Below are 14,359 nucleotides of genomic sequence, written 5' to 3'. Positions count from 1 at the left end.
TGTTTTCTATAGGATTTGTGCAAACTTTTGGCCAGGCTTTCAGGACCACCCACTCCTTAGCCTCAATCCAACTTTTCATTTTTCGGTCCCACCTTTTTTCCCTAAATTGATTCTCGAGTCTGGTCACCTTGTTCTGTTTGTCTTCCTGAATGAACACCATGCTTTCTCACTTGTACACGTGCCTTTTTTCCTAAAGCCTCTTTGTAGACTCTCCATCGTTAGTCTAGAACTAGCTCAATTCCCGCTTTTGTGAAACTTTGTCTTGTTATAACAGCTTAAAATGTTCTTTTCTTCTTGTGATCTCCTCACCTTTATGTCTACATCCTCTTTTGTTGCATACCGCCCAAGTGGAAATGTTCATTAGTTATTTGGAGATCGGGAGCTGGAAAGCTAAGGATAACCTGGAATTTTTAACCCAAGCATGGGAGTCATCTGTAGACAGTTGTAGGAATAATTGAGCTATTTAAAGGATAGAATAGAGAGAGAATAGAGGAGAGGTTAAGGTCTAATTGCCCAAATAGACTGTATGGGAGAAAAAAGCAGATGGAGTAAATGAATTAGAGAAAGGAGCGGTTCAGGAGAAACTCAGATTTGTGGGTCGTTAAAGCCAAAAGAATGCAGGGTTTGTGGTTAGTGGCAATGAAGTAGAAAGGGCAAAGAAAAATGTCAAGAAGAATGAAGGAAAGCTCTGGATTTTCTGAAAATGAGCGTCTTTCTTTGAAAGAGTTGTATCTGTAAAGTGACTTTAACTCTTTGTTAAAGGGTCAAGGAAATATAGATACTAAGATAATAGAAGCAGCTATTGTTGAGTATTAATGATAAATAAAATATATTCTGTCTTTAAAATTGAGCATCTTGTTTATTCAAGAGTAAATAAATATCTTACAATAATACATTTTAAAAATAGTGACAATTGAGATGCTTCTCCTTTATTTGTAAGAACCATAAGTGAAAGGCCTCCTAATACTAAGACTAGATTTTGTTTTAAGTCGCACTCACTGAATGTGTGGTATTGGTAAAAAAGTTAATCTCTTTTGATGATCCCTTTTCTCCATTTGAGAAATTGAGTTAATTTTGGGGAAAGTAGTTTGGGAAATTACCCGAAATGATATATCTAGAAATACCCTGAAAAACTATTCAAATGTTAATTGTCAATGAATTGAAGTCTCATTTCATATGGCGAAGATATTTTTTATTATCTGAAATAATCTTGTTAAAGGAATTCGACTGTGTTCTATTTCTGTGTATCATAGTTATTGCTATAATTTAAACCTTATTACTTCCTGTAAACTTTTGAATCAATAGTCTATGACAGCTTTCAAATCTTGTACACCTATTCTCAATACAGTGTTTTAAGTGTTGGTAAATCCAGCTGGTTGATAAAATATTACCTTAACTTTGTGAAAGTCCATTTAGTAATTTCATTTGATTTCAACAACAGATTACTAAATTAATGTACCCAGTTCTGTGCTGTTAATGAGCAGCAAAGTTGGAATTAAAACACACTTCTTCAACTACTAGTTAGAGGTATTAGTTTTATGATACCAGATTAAAATTGATGATTGTGGGAATTTTTGTTTCTTCACAAGTGGAAAGAAATACTTTGTTTGCAGAATTTCCATTAAAAAAATATGACAAGGCTTGAGAAACTACTATGATTTTCTTACAAGTTCATTTCATGAATGCTCTGGCACATGAATTTTTCAAGACTTGACGTTATAACCACTAGAATACCACAGAGATTTTATGAAAAGTTAATATCTAACGTAAATGCTTATTTTGAAACTGTATTTCAAAATTATTAAATATCAACAGCATTCTCTACTCTCAGTTGAGAATGAAAATACTTTCTTTAAGATTTTTCTAGCATAGGGGCCGGCCCAGTGGTTGAGTGGTTGAGTAATGTGAGCTCCACTTCAGCGGCCCAGAGTTCACAGATATGGATCCTGAGCATGGACTTAGACACTGCTCATCAAGCTGTGCAGTGGTGGCATCCCACACAGAACTAGAAGGAGTTACAACTAGGATATACAACTACGTATTGGGGCTTTGGGGGGAGGCGGGGAAGAGGAAGATTAGCAACAGATGTTCGCTCAGGGCCAATCTTCCTCACCAAAAAAAAAAAAAAGACTTTTCTAGCATAAAATTAGCAAGTCAGCATTGAAAATACCATTTATAATTAATGTTATTCAAATATTTTCAGTGTATAATGTGGCCTCATGGGTTTGTCTCAGAGACACACGAATTGTTGTGTAAACTTCCCCCATGAAAGTAAAACATTCATTTTTTCTCTCACATATTGTAAGAACCAAGAGATATTTATTGCCAGTGAGCAAGTTCTGAAAGATCAGCCCTCCCTAGCACCGGTGAGTTAAAGGGACATTGGCTTCCAAAAATCACTGTAAAATTGGGAAAATAATTACTTCTCTCACTATGTCTTTAAGATTCACTCCAATCCTTTGGGAAATGGTTAATTTGACTCTTCTAAGAAAATTAATCATTTGGAGTATATTTTCTGTTTATACTATCTTTTAAAGCGTAATTTCATAAAATACAATACTGTTAAAAACCCCTCCAAATAAAAGTAGCTAATAGAGACCAGATTTATGCGTATTCTCCATTGTCAGTAGTAGTAATGTTAGTGCATTCACAGCATGAGATTTCTGTCACATTTTTTGTCACAAAGTCTCAGGAGACCTTGTGATTTATCTCATATTGTTCTTCTACCTTGGAAAATTACAGATTATGACTGTGTTAACTAGCGTTGTTCTGACGAGTTCAGCTGTGCTCAATATTGGCTACAATGTTTCTTTTCCAATCTTTAATTATAAGACAGTATTAAATATGTCCTTATGTGATTAAGATAGTAAAATAATTTTGGAGATTAATATAAACAGAAAATAAAGCAATTTTGGTGATTTAGTTGTACTCTGATTCTGGGTGGTAAAATTTGGGAACGTTATGGGAAACATGAACACAACATGCTTTTTTATAAAAATATATGAACTGTTGTATTGCTTCGACTATTATAGAAGTGAATTAATATTTGTGTAGTGAGTGAAGGTCATATTTTTGGATGAGTAATTTAATTTTTAAGAAGTTTTAAATATTTAAAAATTATATTTTATTGCTGCTTTCTAAATGATATAGTTTCTGATATGTTCAAGAGAAATTTTTTGTGAATGACCATAGAAACTCAGGAATCTTAACAGATTTTGATATATTCTTGGGTAAGCAAGCTTTTTTTCCCCAGTCTCCCTGAACTAAATGTGTTTAAATAAATATATTTTATATACCTTTCATGTATATATATATTTATAAACCTTTTAGTAATATACTTTTTTGTCTTAAACTTTTTCCAGAATTATTTCAATTTTAAAATTAAATATTTTTAATATGAGAAAATCATTGTTAAATCTCATATAAACCTGCTATTTAATTTAAGAATCTTTAAAAATGTTTTTTTAATTGAAGTATAATTGACATACAATATTGTATTAGTTTCAGGTGTACAATATAGTGATTTGATATATTTATACATTATGAAATGATCATCTTAATATATCTAGTTACCATCTGTCACTGTACAAAGTTATTACAGTATTATTGTAGAATCTCTCAAATTCAACAAATCCTGCTCATCAGTCCTTGGTATTTATTAATTTAGTTGATATATTTTTTCTTATTTTTATCTCAAATTATATGTAATGCTTCCAAATTTTAATTCTCCTTATGTGATTTATTTCTATTGATTAGCATTCCTACTTCATTGCCCCTGATGTAACTGGACTCCCAACAATACCTGAGAGTGTAAGTTTTCTGTTTTGTATGTTTTTTATTGTCAAGTTATGGATATTATTTATTTTGGTCTCACTGTTTAAGGATTCCTCTATAGGGATATTATTTATTTTGGTCTCACTGTTTAAGGATTCCTCTATAGAGAAGTAGAATTCATTGTAACTGTCTGTGTTTGTGAGACATAATGAAGAAATAAAGAATAGTGATGTCTCTTTTTCTTCTTTATATGTCTGCTACTTTACTCCCTTCTTAAATATCTGGTTGTAGGTAAGGAAAATTATATGAGAAAAACTTTGTACCATTTGGGGCAGTTACATAGGATCGTACATATTCAATTAGGTCCTGAGCTCCCGTGGATCAGGTGGAGGCGCTCTCTCCAGAGATGACTTCTGCTGGTGGGGAAAGAATATGGCGATGGGAAGTATTTTCACAGAGAGTGACTTCAGGGAACTGACTGTGGTATTTTAATTCCTCCATCTGTCTCTGTTCAATCTTAGGTGTCCTGGACTTGTTCCCTGATTTTAATTTTAGTAATACGTATTTTGTAAGACTTGAGGGGTACTGCAAGAAATTATAAAAATTGCTAAATTTTGCATTTTATTTAGAGTCCTAAATTGTAGTCATACTAGAAATATTTTCAGTGTTTTAATAGTTATTACAAATTAATGTTCTGTAGAAAAGTTTTACATAAGTAAGTAGAAGTGACAAATATGCTTTTCGGTGCTGTCTGAAAAGAAAATATTCCCTTATGTAATTTTTTCAGCTTCTGTTGGAAAGATAAAATGCAGTGGTAGAAATAATTTAATCAAAAGTGAAGGAAACATCAACAGGAAAAAATATTTCCAGGAATGCTTATTATTTTCTTCAGAATGCTACAGTTCTTCCAAAAATGTTTTCAAACTTACTGTTTGGTTTCCAGAAGCACATGGGTTATGAAGGAAGGAAGTCCAAGGAGACAGTTGTAAATTTTCTCATGTCAAACCAGGGCTGTCAGTGGTGCTTTTAGTACACTTGAGTCCGGATAACTCCTGTGAGAAGACTATAGTAAACTGCTCTTAATATGGTCTGAGAGAGACCATCCAAACTCTCAGGTCACTTACTAGGCCCTGCGGTCTTGTGCGCTATACCCTGTGGGCCTGGTACCCCCTGTTATGTTTTCCTTGAGGCTAATTGACTACGCCCTTGACTTATATGATCCTGTCCCTTTACTTGAGAGTTTTTAATGCAAAGTCAAAGTTACTCCCTTCTACTCTCTCCTCTATTTACCTTTCTTACATTTACTAATAAACAGCTAATAGTTTGATTTAAAAAACCTTATTTTTTTTTTTTAAATGCTATTACTTTGAAAGTTTTAAAGAACCGTTCTAAGGAAAAATTGCCGTTGAGAATATACATTTTTACATCTCCATTAAGGTATTTTGTTTCCAAAATCCTGTTTATAAAAAAAAAAGCAAACAAGGACATAAACATAAGAAAGCATTCCTTGTTGAGAAATAATTCCTCATGTAGAAATTATCTTTCTTTCAGATTATAGGGAAAAAATTAATATTCAATGTCATAGAAGTAATATTGTATATGAAAAGTTGAATTGGAAAGTGAGGTAGGTTTCAAATAGAGAAAACAGGAAATGGGTCTCTCCCCTCTAAGTTCAACGTCACTCACTGATATTTATAGACTCTATCTATAAGCCCTGCTGTAATTACCGGTTTTTCCTGGTAAAGTTTCTACCATTTGGAAATTGAAGAAATGATTGGATTTCTTCTTTCTTGCCCAAGTGAAAGTTTTAGCCTCGCAGGTCATAGTTCACCTGGTAGTACAGTTTCAGTTTATTATATCTTAGTCAGTCTCTTCATTACTTTGTTGCTTTCTGATGTGCTTAAGTTTGAGTACAGAAAATTAAAAATATGTGAGAAGGACAGGATCTGAAAGTTGAAGTTAATGTACCTTATTCCAGCTTTGTTCTTATATAGGGAAAATAATTTAAAGTGTTAAATCAAGGAATTAAATTAGACTAACACCAAATTTGTTTGGTTATGATAGTATAAAGCATGCCTGACGTGGGATATAAACAAGGGATTTTCCTTAATAAAGAACCCAAGATCTGCCTTTTAAATCCACTGTATTCTTTGGGTGTCTTATACATAGTACAGACAATAATGTTACCTGCTGAGTGATTGACAAACAAAAAGACTCAAAATGTGTTTTCTGGAGTAGCAGGTCTCAAAGTTCAGTGTGTATAAGATTCACCAGGAGTATTTATTTACAAAACAGATTCTTGGGGCCATATTTTGAAGGTTACAATTCAGCAGGTCCAGATTGCGGCCCAGGAAATCCACTTCTTTTGCAAGTACCTGGGGAGGGAGAATGGGAAATATGTGACCCTCTGAGAAACATTTTCCTGGAGTAGGATTATATTTCAAAGAGTAATAGAATGTTGTGTGCTTCATGTGGCAGCAGAATAGTATTAAATTTAATTATTTTAATGAATACAATTTTTATTAATAGCATCCTTTGAACATTAAGACTTTTTGATAAATGTACAAAATGTTTTCCTTCGTAATCACCATGAGCTATAACTTACACAATTATTTTTCACTTGTGCAGAGAAATCTTACTGAATATTTTGTTGCTGTGGATGTGAACAATATGCTGCAGCTGTATGCCAGTATGCTCCACGAAAGGCGCGTCATTATTACCTCTAGCAAATTAAGCACTGTAAGTACTTCACACTTCTCCTTCTAAGTAGAAGGCATTGAGCATTTCACAAAAAGACCTACAAACCTCTGCAGATTTAGAAATGTTCTGTATGTACTTATAAGACAATATCTACATACTTTTTTGATATATGGTTTTAAGCTGGCTCTTGAAGTACAAAAGTCTGATTTATAGAAGGTCTTCTCAGATGCATTAAGCCAGGTTAATTATTTTTTCTTATCAGGAGATGACAGTTTTTTTTCTTCTTTTTAACTCTCCTGAGTTCATTTTAGTGCCTTCTACCATATAAAGAATTCTTAAGAGCTATTATGAGATCTTTATTATTCACTTGTGGCTTTTTCCATTGGAGCTACTTGAAAGAAATCAAGGGGCCATAATAATAGCTGCTATCCTAACCTGGTAATAGGTAGATTCATCTTTGTTGCCAAGTAGTGGTTTGGGAGTAGATTCTATAATAATTCTGATTTGGAGGAGCTCTTCAGATTGATAACTTAAAAGTCAAAGTAGCATTTTTTTTTTTAATCACAGGTTTTATGCCACTCACTAAAATGTTCTTTTGGAGGGTCTTCATTAGTGTGGTAAAGGCAGCAAGAATGGAAGGAGTTTCCTGGGGTCATAAAAAATACTCAGAAATATTTTGCTAGATTTCCTAATTTTTTTCTATGTTAAGCATTAAAATTTTAATATTTTTTACTTTAAAATTTTTACTACAAATCTAAATATAGTTTTACGTAATATATGAAGTATTTATTAAAAACCATTATTCAATGCTGCATGAATTTGCTTCCTTACAAATTTGGTTAATTGATAAAAATAAGATAATATTTTTATGTTTTGTTCTCCTATAGTAGAAATAAAAACCTCATTCTATGAAGTTTTAGTGTTTTAGAGTAGAAGGAGTTCCAGGATTTCTCTAGGTTATCTACTTAGTATTTATCAATGAGAAAGGTATTTTCAGAGAGGTAAATGACCACCCCAAAGCCAAATAACTAATTGGAGACGGGTAATGTGAAACTGGTCTCCTGATTCTAATTTTGGGTTATTTCCATTATTCTACAGTTGAAAAAATACAGTTTTGATATTTTGAATTACAATATTTATATGCACACTTTCCCCAAAAAGTATATATTATTTTACATATTGAAAAACACATTATATGTGTTTCTATATGAGTGTGTGTGCAGGATAAAAGGTGAAGGGCAGGTTTCAGTTTTATATGGGGTCATGGAAAGCGTCTCTAATGAGGTAGTACTTGAGCAGAGATCTGAAGAGGGAGCAGGAGTGAGCTATGTGAATGAAGGTAAAACCTGCTCTATGTAGGAAGACATTAGAAATAAATGTGAGCATGTTCTTTTGGTAAAATATTGGTGTTTCTCTTTGGTGTAGTTTATAAATACCTTTTAACGGCTGGATAACTTCTCTTTGACTCAGTTTCTTCACACATAAACTGGGAGAATGGGAATAATAGTCTAAATCTCATAGAGTTGCTGTAAAGATTAAGTTTATATATACACACACACACATATATATGTATATGTATACACACATATATGTAATATGAGGTGCTTAGAATTATATCTGCATAAGATGCAATGATTCTTCAATGATTATTAGCTGTAATTTTATAGTAGACTGTATCTGCAGTTTAGAGTAAAAGTTAACATGCCTACCCTTTAACTTGAATTGCATTAAAAAATAAATTATTTAGTAAAGGCTTAGTATTATTTAGGGAGTTGTTTCCTATGTTTGAGGTAAACTTAATACCAATTGTTTATGACGGTGAATACTTGATGGTGACGTCACCTCTAAGTCACCAGCTTTGTTTTGCTTCACTCTCTGTGCCAGTAGAACTAATAAGAAAGTTCGCTCTCATGTTCTCCTTACCCTTCGTATGTGGGGGAAGCTGCTGTGCTTGAATCTATCTTGAAAATATATATATATATATATCTGCTATAAATTCCATGCATAGTAACATTTAAGGTCAAAGACTAGTACCTTAACATAAATTAGAAATAAACTATTCTTTGGAAAGAGTTTAGTGAGATCTCTGAAACATCCAAGGAAGGAATAGTTAAGGTATCAATGAGTTGACTTGCTTTTAAGCTTTTTACGTTCTTATATATTTTACATACCATAAAGACTATAATGTACTTAATGCAAGAAATTGTGTTTTAGCCATTTTCATTTTTTAAATCTACAGCCAAAATTTTAATTATTGTAAGAATATGTATAAGTTAAAAGTGTCTTAAATTGATAATTTTATTATGGTTTTAGAAATTTTGAGTTTACCCTGATATTCATTAATTTTATTAAAATCATATTTGTCAACTTTATAGCTTTCTGGAGTTTTAATGGTGACACACGGGTAGAGAATCAACTTACTTGCTGGTCCCTTTCTTTAGGTGCTGTTTGTAGTTAAAATTATAATTTGTAATTATCTTTATAGAGATAAACTTTAAAATAAAAAAAATTTAGTTTTGAGATACATTAGCAAAAATAACAAGAGTATTGTTATTTTTTAAAAATCTTAACGAGTTTTCCTCCTTATATTAAACTATAGTATTTGTTAGGATCCATTATTATATTTTTATTTTTTGGAGTTGAATGAATTGGGACATAGTCGGTTTTGTGTTTATTCTATTGATATACACATGATCAAGTACACACGGAAGGATTCCTGGTAATCCTGAACAAGAACATTGATTTTATACATGCTGTAGGCAGGCCCTAGATGTTTAAGCCCCAAGTGAATCTTGAGTAGACTAGCAGAACATCATCCCAGAGTCTCATGTATTCAAAGCAAAGGAATAAATCATGATATTACAAGAGTATATCAGTTGACTTATTGCTGTTTTGTGACCAGAGGTAGGGAAGATTGCTGTTTAAAGCCGTGTCATCGGTTCTCAAATCAGTCAGGCATGAAGTCTTGTCATATGCCTCCATAATTGTACCTCACCAGACTTTCTCTAACTAGTCAGCTGGGGCCGTGCATTTTGTCTCAAACACCCGGCTGGCCAGCATCTGACAGGAGCCTTCTCATCATCCTGTCAGTAATATGTTAACTAGAGTGTATCTCTGTGGCCTCTAGAAGCAGGTGGAAGAGATGCCTCTTTAAAGCAGATGTCTAAATGTTAGCTACTATTTTGACCAATATTTAGTTGGTAAATGTCACCTTCTTAAAGTCTATAAGCACATTAGTTACAGAGATTTGATTGTGTGGTGCATGTTCTTTCTGGAATATTTAGAGCAGGCAGTATGCCGTGAGTGCTGGAATTGTGCTAATCAACTGTGGTTTCTTTCTTTGTCACAGTTGCCCTCAGGCATTTAGCATATGCTTTTCTCTCCTTCTCTCATTAATTCCATCAAGGGCATATGCAAAAAGAAATCTTGTGATCCCCGGAAAATCAGCTATTAAAATGTAGATTTTATAGGTTTAGTTAGACTGAAGGGGAATCCAGAGGATTTTAACCTCTCCATCTGGATTCTACATAGTCTTGATTTGTCTCTTAATGGTGCCACCTGTATCAGCATTTAATCTGAAACCTGAAGCACAGGGAATCTTTCTGGAGATTAAGAATTGAATAGTTGGTGAGAGAACAAAGGCAGGTCTATTTCCTAGTTAAGATTATTGAAGTATATTTTTGCCTGTTTTGTTTTTAAAGCTGCAGCAGAGTGGTGCAGGTCAAAAATCTCATCAAGACCTCTCAGGGAGAGAGATTCTAGGAACAATTTTTAGATTTTTGATTCTTCCCAAAGCCTGTAGGAACCAATTATGTCAGCTGAAACTGTAGATAGTACTTCTCCTTACCAGTGTATTATTTGACATGTATGTGTTCTGCTGAACATTGTGTTTTCATTCAGTGCTAAGTGAATGTGACTGGAGTGTGGAAATAAGACTGTTGAGGGCATCATGTAGCACTTTGTTGGAAAATATGTATGGATGGTAGACAGAGGAAGCTTCTGAGACAGGAAGATGGAGGTGTGTGTATCTTCCAGCTCTTGTGGTGATAAGAGGAGTTGTTCATAGAAAAGAGCATATTTTTCTGCAAAGGGTATATTAAGTTTTCATTCACTAGGTTCCATAAGCTTTGTTCCTGCAACTGCTATGATCTCCACAGTAACCTCAGAAGATTTCAGTTTACTTTGAAATTTTCTATATAGAATGTCTTGATTTTGTAGTGTTAGTGATTATCAATGTTAAGTATAAGAAAAAACATATGTATTGTTTCTGTTTATTTAGTAAAACTACTGTTGAGAGCAGTGTGGGGTGTTTTTGTGTTTTTACAAAGTACACATTTTTTCATTTTGCAGTTAGACAAATTTTTCTCTTCTGATGAGCTTTCCTAGGTTATGTGCTGCAATTTAACTCATTGTGGATATGTCAGTCAACATTTCCTGAATGGAATTCATCATCTTTCCCCATAATCTCCTTATCCTACTGTAGGACTGATTTGGTGATTGGCATCTCCCTCTCCTCTGTCTTCTCCTCCTAAGTCCTATAGATCCTACCTCCTTAATCCTTTCTTCTCTGACCCCTGTTCTCCATTCTAGTGGCCCACTGCCTTAATTCAGGCAATTACCTCTTCCCACAAATATTGTTTTCAGATCGTATATATTGAATGCTAGCATTATCTCTGTTTACATAAAATGGTGATGATGATGATGGTGATGATAGGAGTAACTATAGCCAAGAAGTATATAGTGGATACTATGAGCTAGTCATCCTTCTGAGCAATTTAAATTAATTTAATCATCACCTCCTATTCAGTAAGGGCAGTTGTTATCCACAGTGGACAGATGAAGATGAGGACTTTGAGACTTAGAAGGAGTAAGCTACCCAAGGCCGTAGAACTAGTAAGTGGCTTAACCAGGTTCATCTGACTCCAGAGTACATGCTTTCATCTTCTACGCAATTTTGCCTTTTACAAGGACCATCTTGTTACCACCAAATGCATATTTACACTCTGCCCCTCATATAGTACCCTTCCCTTAAGAGCTTCTAATCTCCTATCCTGAAGGGACTTTTTTCCTTCTCTTTGCAAGTCCAGTCAATTATCCATAAAATCTCTCATTTGTCCCTTTTCCCCATTTTTAATACTACTTTTAGTGCTAACACATACCTTCTGTTTAGACCTCCCGCTTTCTTCTCCTTTCTATTCATTCTGTATACAATTACTCAATCCTTAAGAATCAAAAACATCTAAGGATGATTACTCATTGCTTAGAAAACTCCTTAATCTGGCATTACAAGCTGTCCATTGTCTGGCCCCAAACTTTCTTCCTAAATTTTTTCACTGCTTGCTTGTCCGCTTGTGTTTCTAGACACTAGACTCCTCAGGGAAGGGATCTTATTTGATTCAGTCACTATGTTAAACTTAAGTCTTAGGACAGTGCTAGTGCACCTGGTGGAAAGGTAGGTAGGCCTTCTCCAGAAAAAGCAAAACTGCTATTGAACTGACTTTGAGAGTGAGAACTGGAAAGCAGTAAGTTTAGTAATAGGGAAAGGTCTTGTAGGGAAATGTTTGAAGACATTAGCATTTATGTGTAACATGACAGCTACAGAAATGCAGAATTGAGGGGCAGTTGGTATGACAGTCGTGGTAGTGTGTAGATGGGACATGGAATGTAAGCTCCTGGAGGGCAGAGATTCTGGCCTCTCTTGTCCATTACTGGATCCCTGGTACCTGTCACGTGTAGTGTCCCACTTACTAGTTGTGTGATCTTGGGCAGTTGGTTTCACTTTGCCTCAGTTTCCCCATCTGTAAAATGAATGAAAGAATGAATATATGAAAGAAGCCTGCAAGCAAAAATAATTTAGACTCATTTGGCTAGGAAAAGCTAATACACCAGTGACCAAATGTGAGATGATTAGAACTCTCCAAAGGACATGAGTGTTTTGGAAAGAGGTTAAGATGAATTTTTAGTAATGAAGTGGCAGAATTTACCATTCTATAGGATGAAGAAAGAGAATATAGTATAAAGTAACATTTTAGTATAAAAAGCATTAAAAAGTACACAACCAAATACTGTCTCTTTTCATTATATAAAGTTGCTATTTCTCCAAACATCTCCTTACAACTATAACTTAATTTGAACATTAGAATTTTACTCAAGTAAGAGTATGTTATAGTTGGAATAACTTTGTAGTTTTCAAATACCTTGATGCTGCCTTTTTTGGCCTAAACTTTTAAATGTGAATGTAAATTAAATGTGTTTAAACAGATGGTTTCTTTATGCTTTCCACTAAATTTTTTTCGTTCCATGAGGAATTTATCACATTCCCATCTGCAGCAATTTATTGTCTATATTTATAGTTATTTTAGTGTTTAAATTTCCAAATTAAATATTGATTCAGTTAAAAATCAAATGAAGTCTCTAATCTTTAGTTCTTGGATTTTGTGCATAAATACAGTTTTAGGGGACATAAATCTGCCCCTCAGTAATTCAGGTAGAGCTCTATTGAAGTGAGTAGGACTTCTACGTAAGAATGAGGCACAATCTGTCTGAGAGACATGGAGACTAGAATAATGGAAGTGGCGATGTGTCAGTATGAGATCTTTACTTGTAAAGTGTGTGAATTAGAATTGTACTGTTTTTCATTGTGGTTATCATTCTAGATGGATAATTTGCTGTCTCTTGGGCATCTGATAATGCAGTATTTCCCCCTCAAAATACATGTCTATTTAATTGCTTAAAACATTGCTTAGTTTTATTAGTAGGCTGATTCCCTCTAATAAATATACTTTAAGAACGAAAGATAAACGAGATTTCATATCACAAAGGGAAAGCTTTGGTTTAGCTTCTCACTAAATGTACTTGCAGATGCAGACTGAGGTGACAACTTGTAGAATTTTTATCAGTTATTTTATCTTTTTAACATTTTCTGAGAGAATCTGTTGAAGTTGTAGACTTTGACGTCTGAGGAAAGTTTTATAAATTGGATCTCTATCAGAGACCCTGAGTTTTTCTTATAAAGATCAACTGTTCTTGTTTATTCAGTCCAGAGACTCATTCTCCAGTATATAATTAGGGTAAGATATTTTCAGCCAGTAGACATTATTCAGACTCTCATAATGGAATTTTGAATCTTTGTTTATATCAAAAGGCAGTTTAGAATAATGGTGGTTGTACTTTGGAGCCTGCTTGAGTTAGTATCATGGCTTTGCCACTTACTAGCTGTGTGATCTTGGGCAATTGGTTTAACTTTGCTGCGGTGTCATGATCTGTAAAACGGAAATACAGTTGTGTACTGCAAAACAACATTTTGGTCAACAATGGATTGCATGTATGACAATGGTGCCGTAAGATTATTACCATACAGCTTAGGTTTATAGTAGGCTATACCATCTAGGTTTGTGTAAGTACACTCTATCATGTTCACACAACAATGAAATTGCCTAACGATGCATTTCTCAGAGTGTATTTCTGTCGTCAAGTGACATGTGACTGTAATGATAATAGTACCTTTTTGTAAGGTTGTTGTGAGGATTAGATCTGAGTGCATCAGGTACTCAGAGTAGTGCCCAGCACATATAAGCATTATATAAACATTTGCTATTATTATTATCATCATCAGTGACAGAATCTGCATTAGACTTGGTGGCCTGGAACTGGAAGTCAAGTGCCTTTATTTTATGATGAAGTTCACTGTTGCCAACCTTTGTTGTCAGGTTTCTCTCTCTGATTTCACAGGCCCCAGTTCTTGTCTCTTCACATGGTTTCCATATGTACTTATTTTATAATTGTGGTGCATGGGAAAGAAACATTCCCAATGATTTTACTTTTCATTAGTTAGTACTTTGGGACTGTATCATTTCAATGTATGGAGTATGCTTTGTGAAATTAT

At 33.9% G+C, this 14,359-nt stretch overlaps 1 protein-coding gene across 11 annotated transcripts in view; it reads left to right on the top strand.

Annotated features, from left to right (window-relative positions):
- The window catches only part of DENND1B (DENN domain containing 1B), a 244,053-nt gene that overhangs the window by 129,633 nt on the left and 100,061 nt on the right, over nt 1–14,359 (top strand). For 6 of the 11 annotated variants that reach the window (XM_008538110.2, XM_070602421.1, XM_070602422.1 and 3 more), the window contains exons 8-10: nt 2,307–2,366; nt 3,757–3,810; nt 6,403–6,513. In XM_008538110.2, the coding sequence (XP_008536332.1) occupies nt 2,307–2,366; nt 3,757–3,810; nt 6,403–6,513 (225 nt within the window). The remainder of the gene's footprint in view (nt 1–2,306; nt 2,367–3,756; nt 3,811–6,402; nt 6,514–14,359) is intronic. The other 5 variants (XM_008538111.2, XM_070602426.1, XM_070602419.1 and 2 more) reach the window with 1 other exon arrangement.

This window comes from Equus przewalskii, chromosome 31 (genome assembly GCF_037783145.1).
Source record: "Equus przewalskii isolate Varuska chromosome 31, EquPr2, whole genome shotgun sequence".
Taxonomy (NCBI): Eukaryota; Metazoa; Chordata; class Mammalia; order Perissodactyla; family Equidae; genus Equus; species Equus przewalskii.
This window is presented reverse-complemented; position numbering and strand designations above follow the sequence as displayed.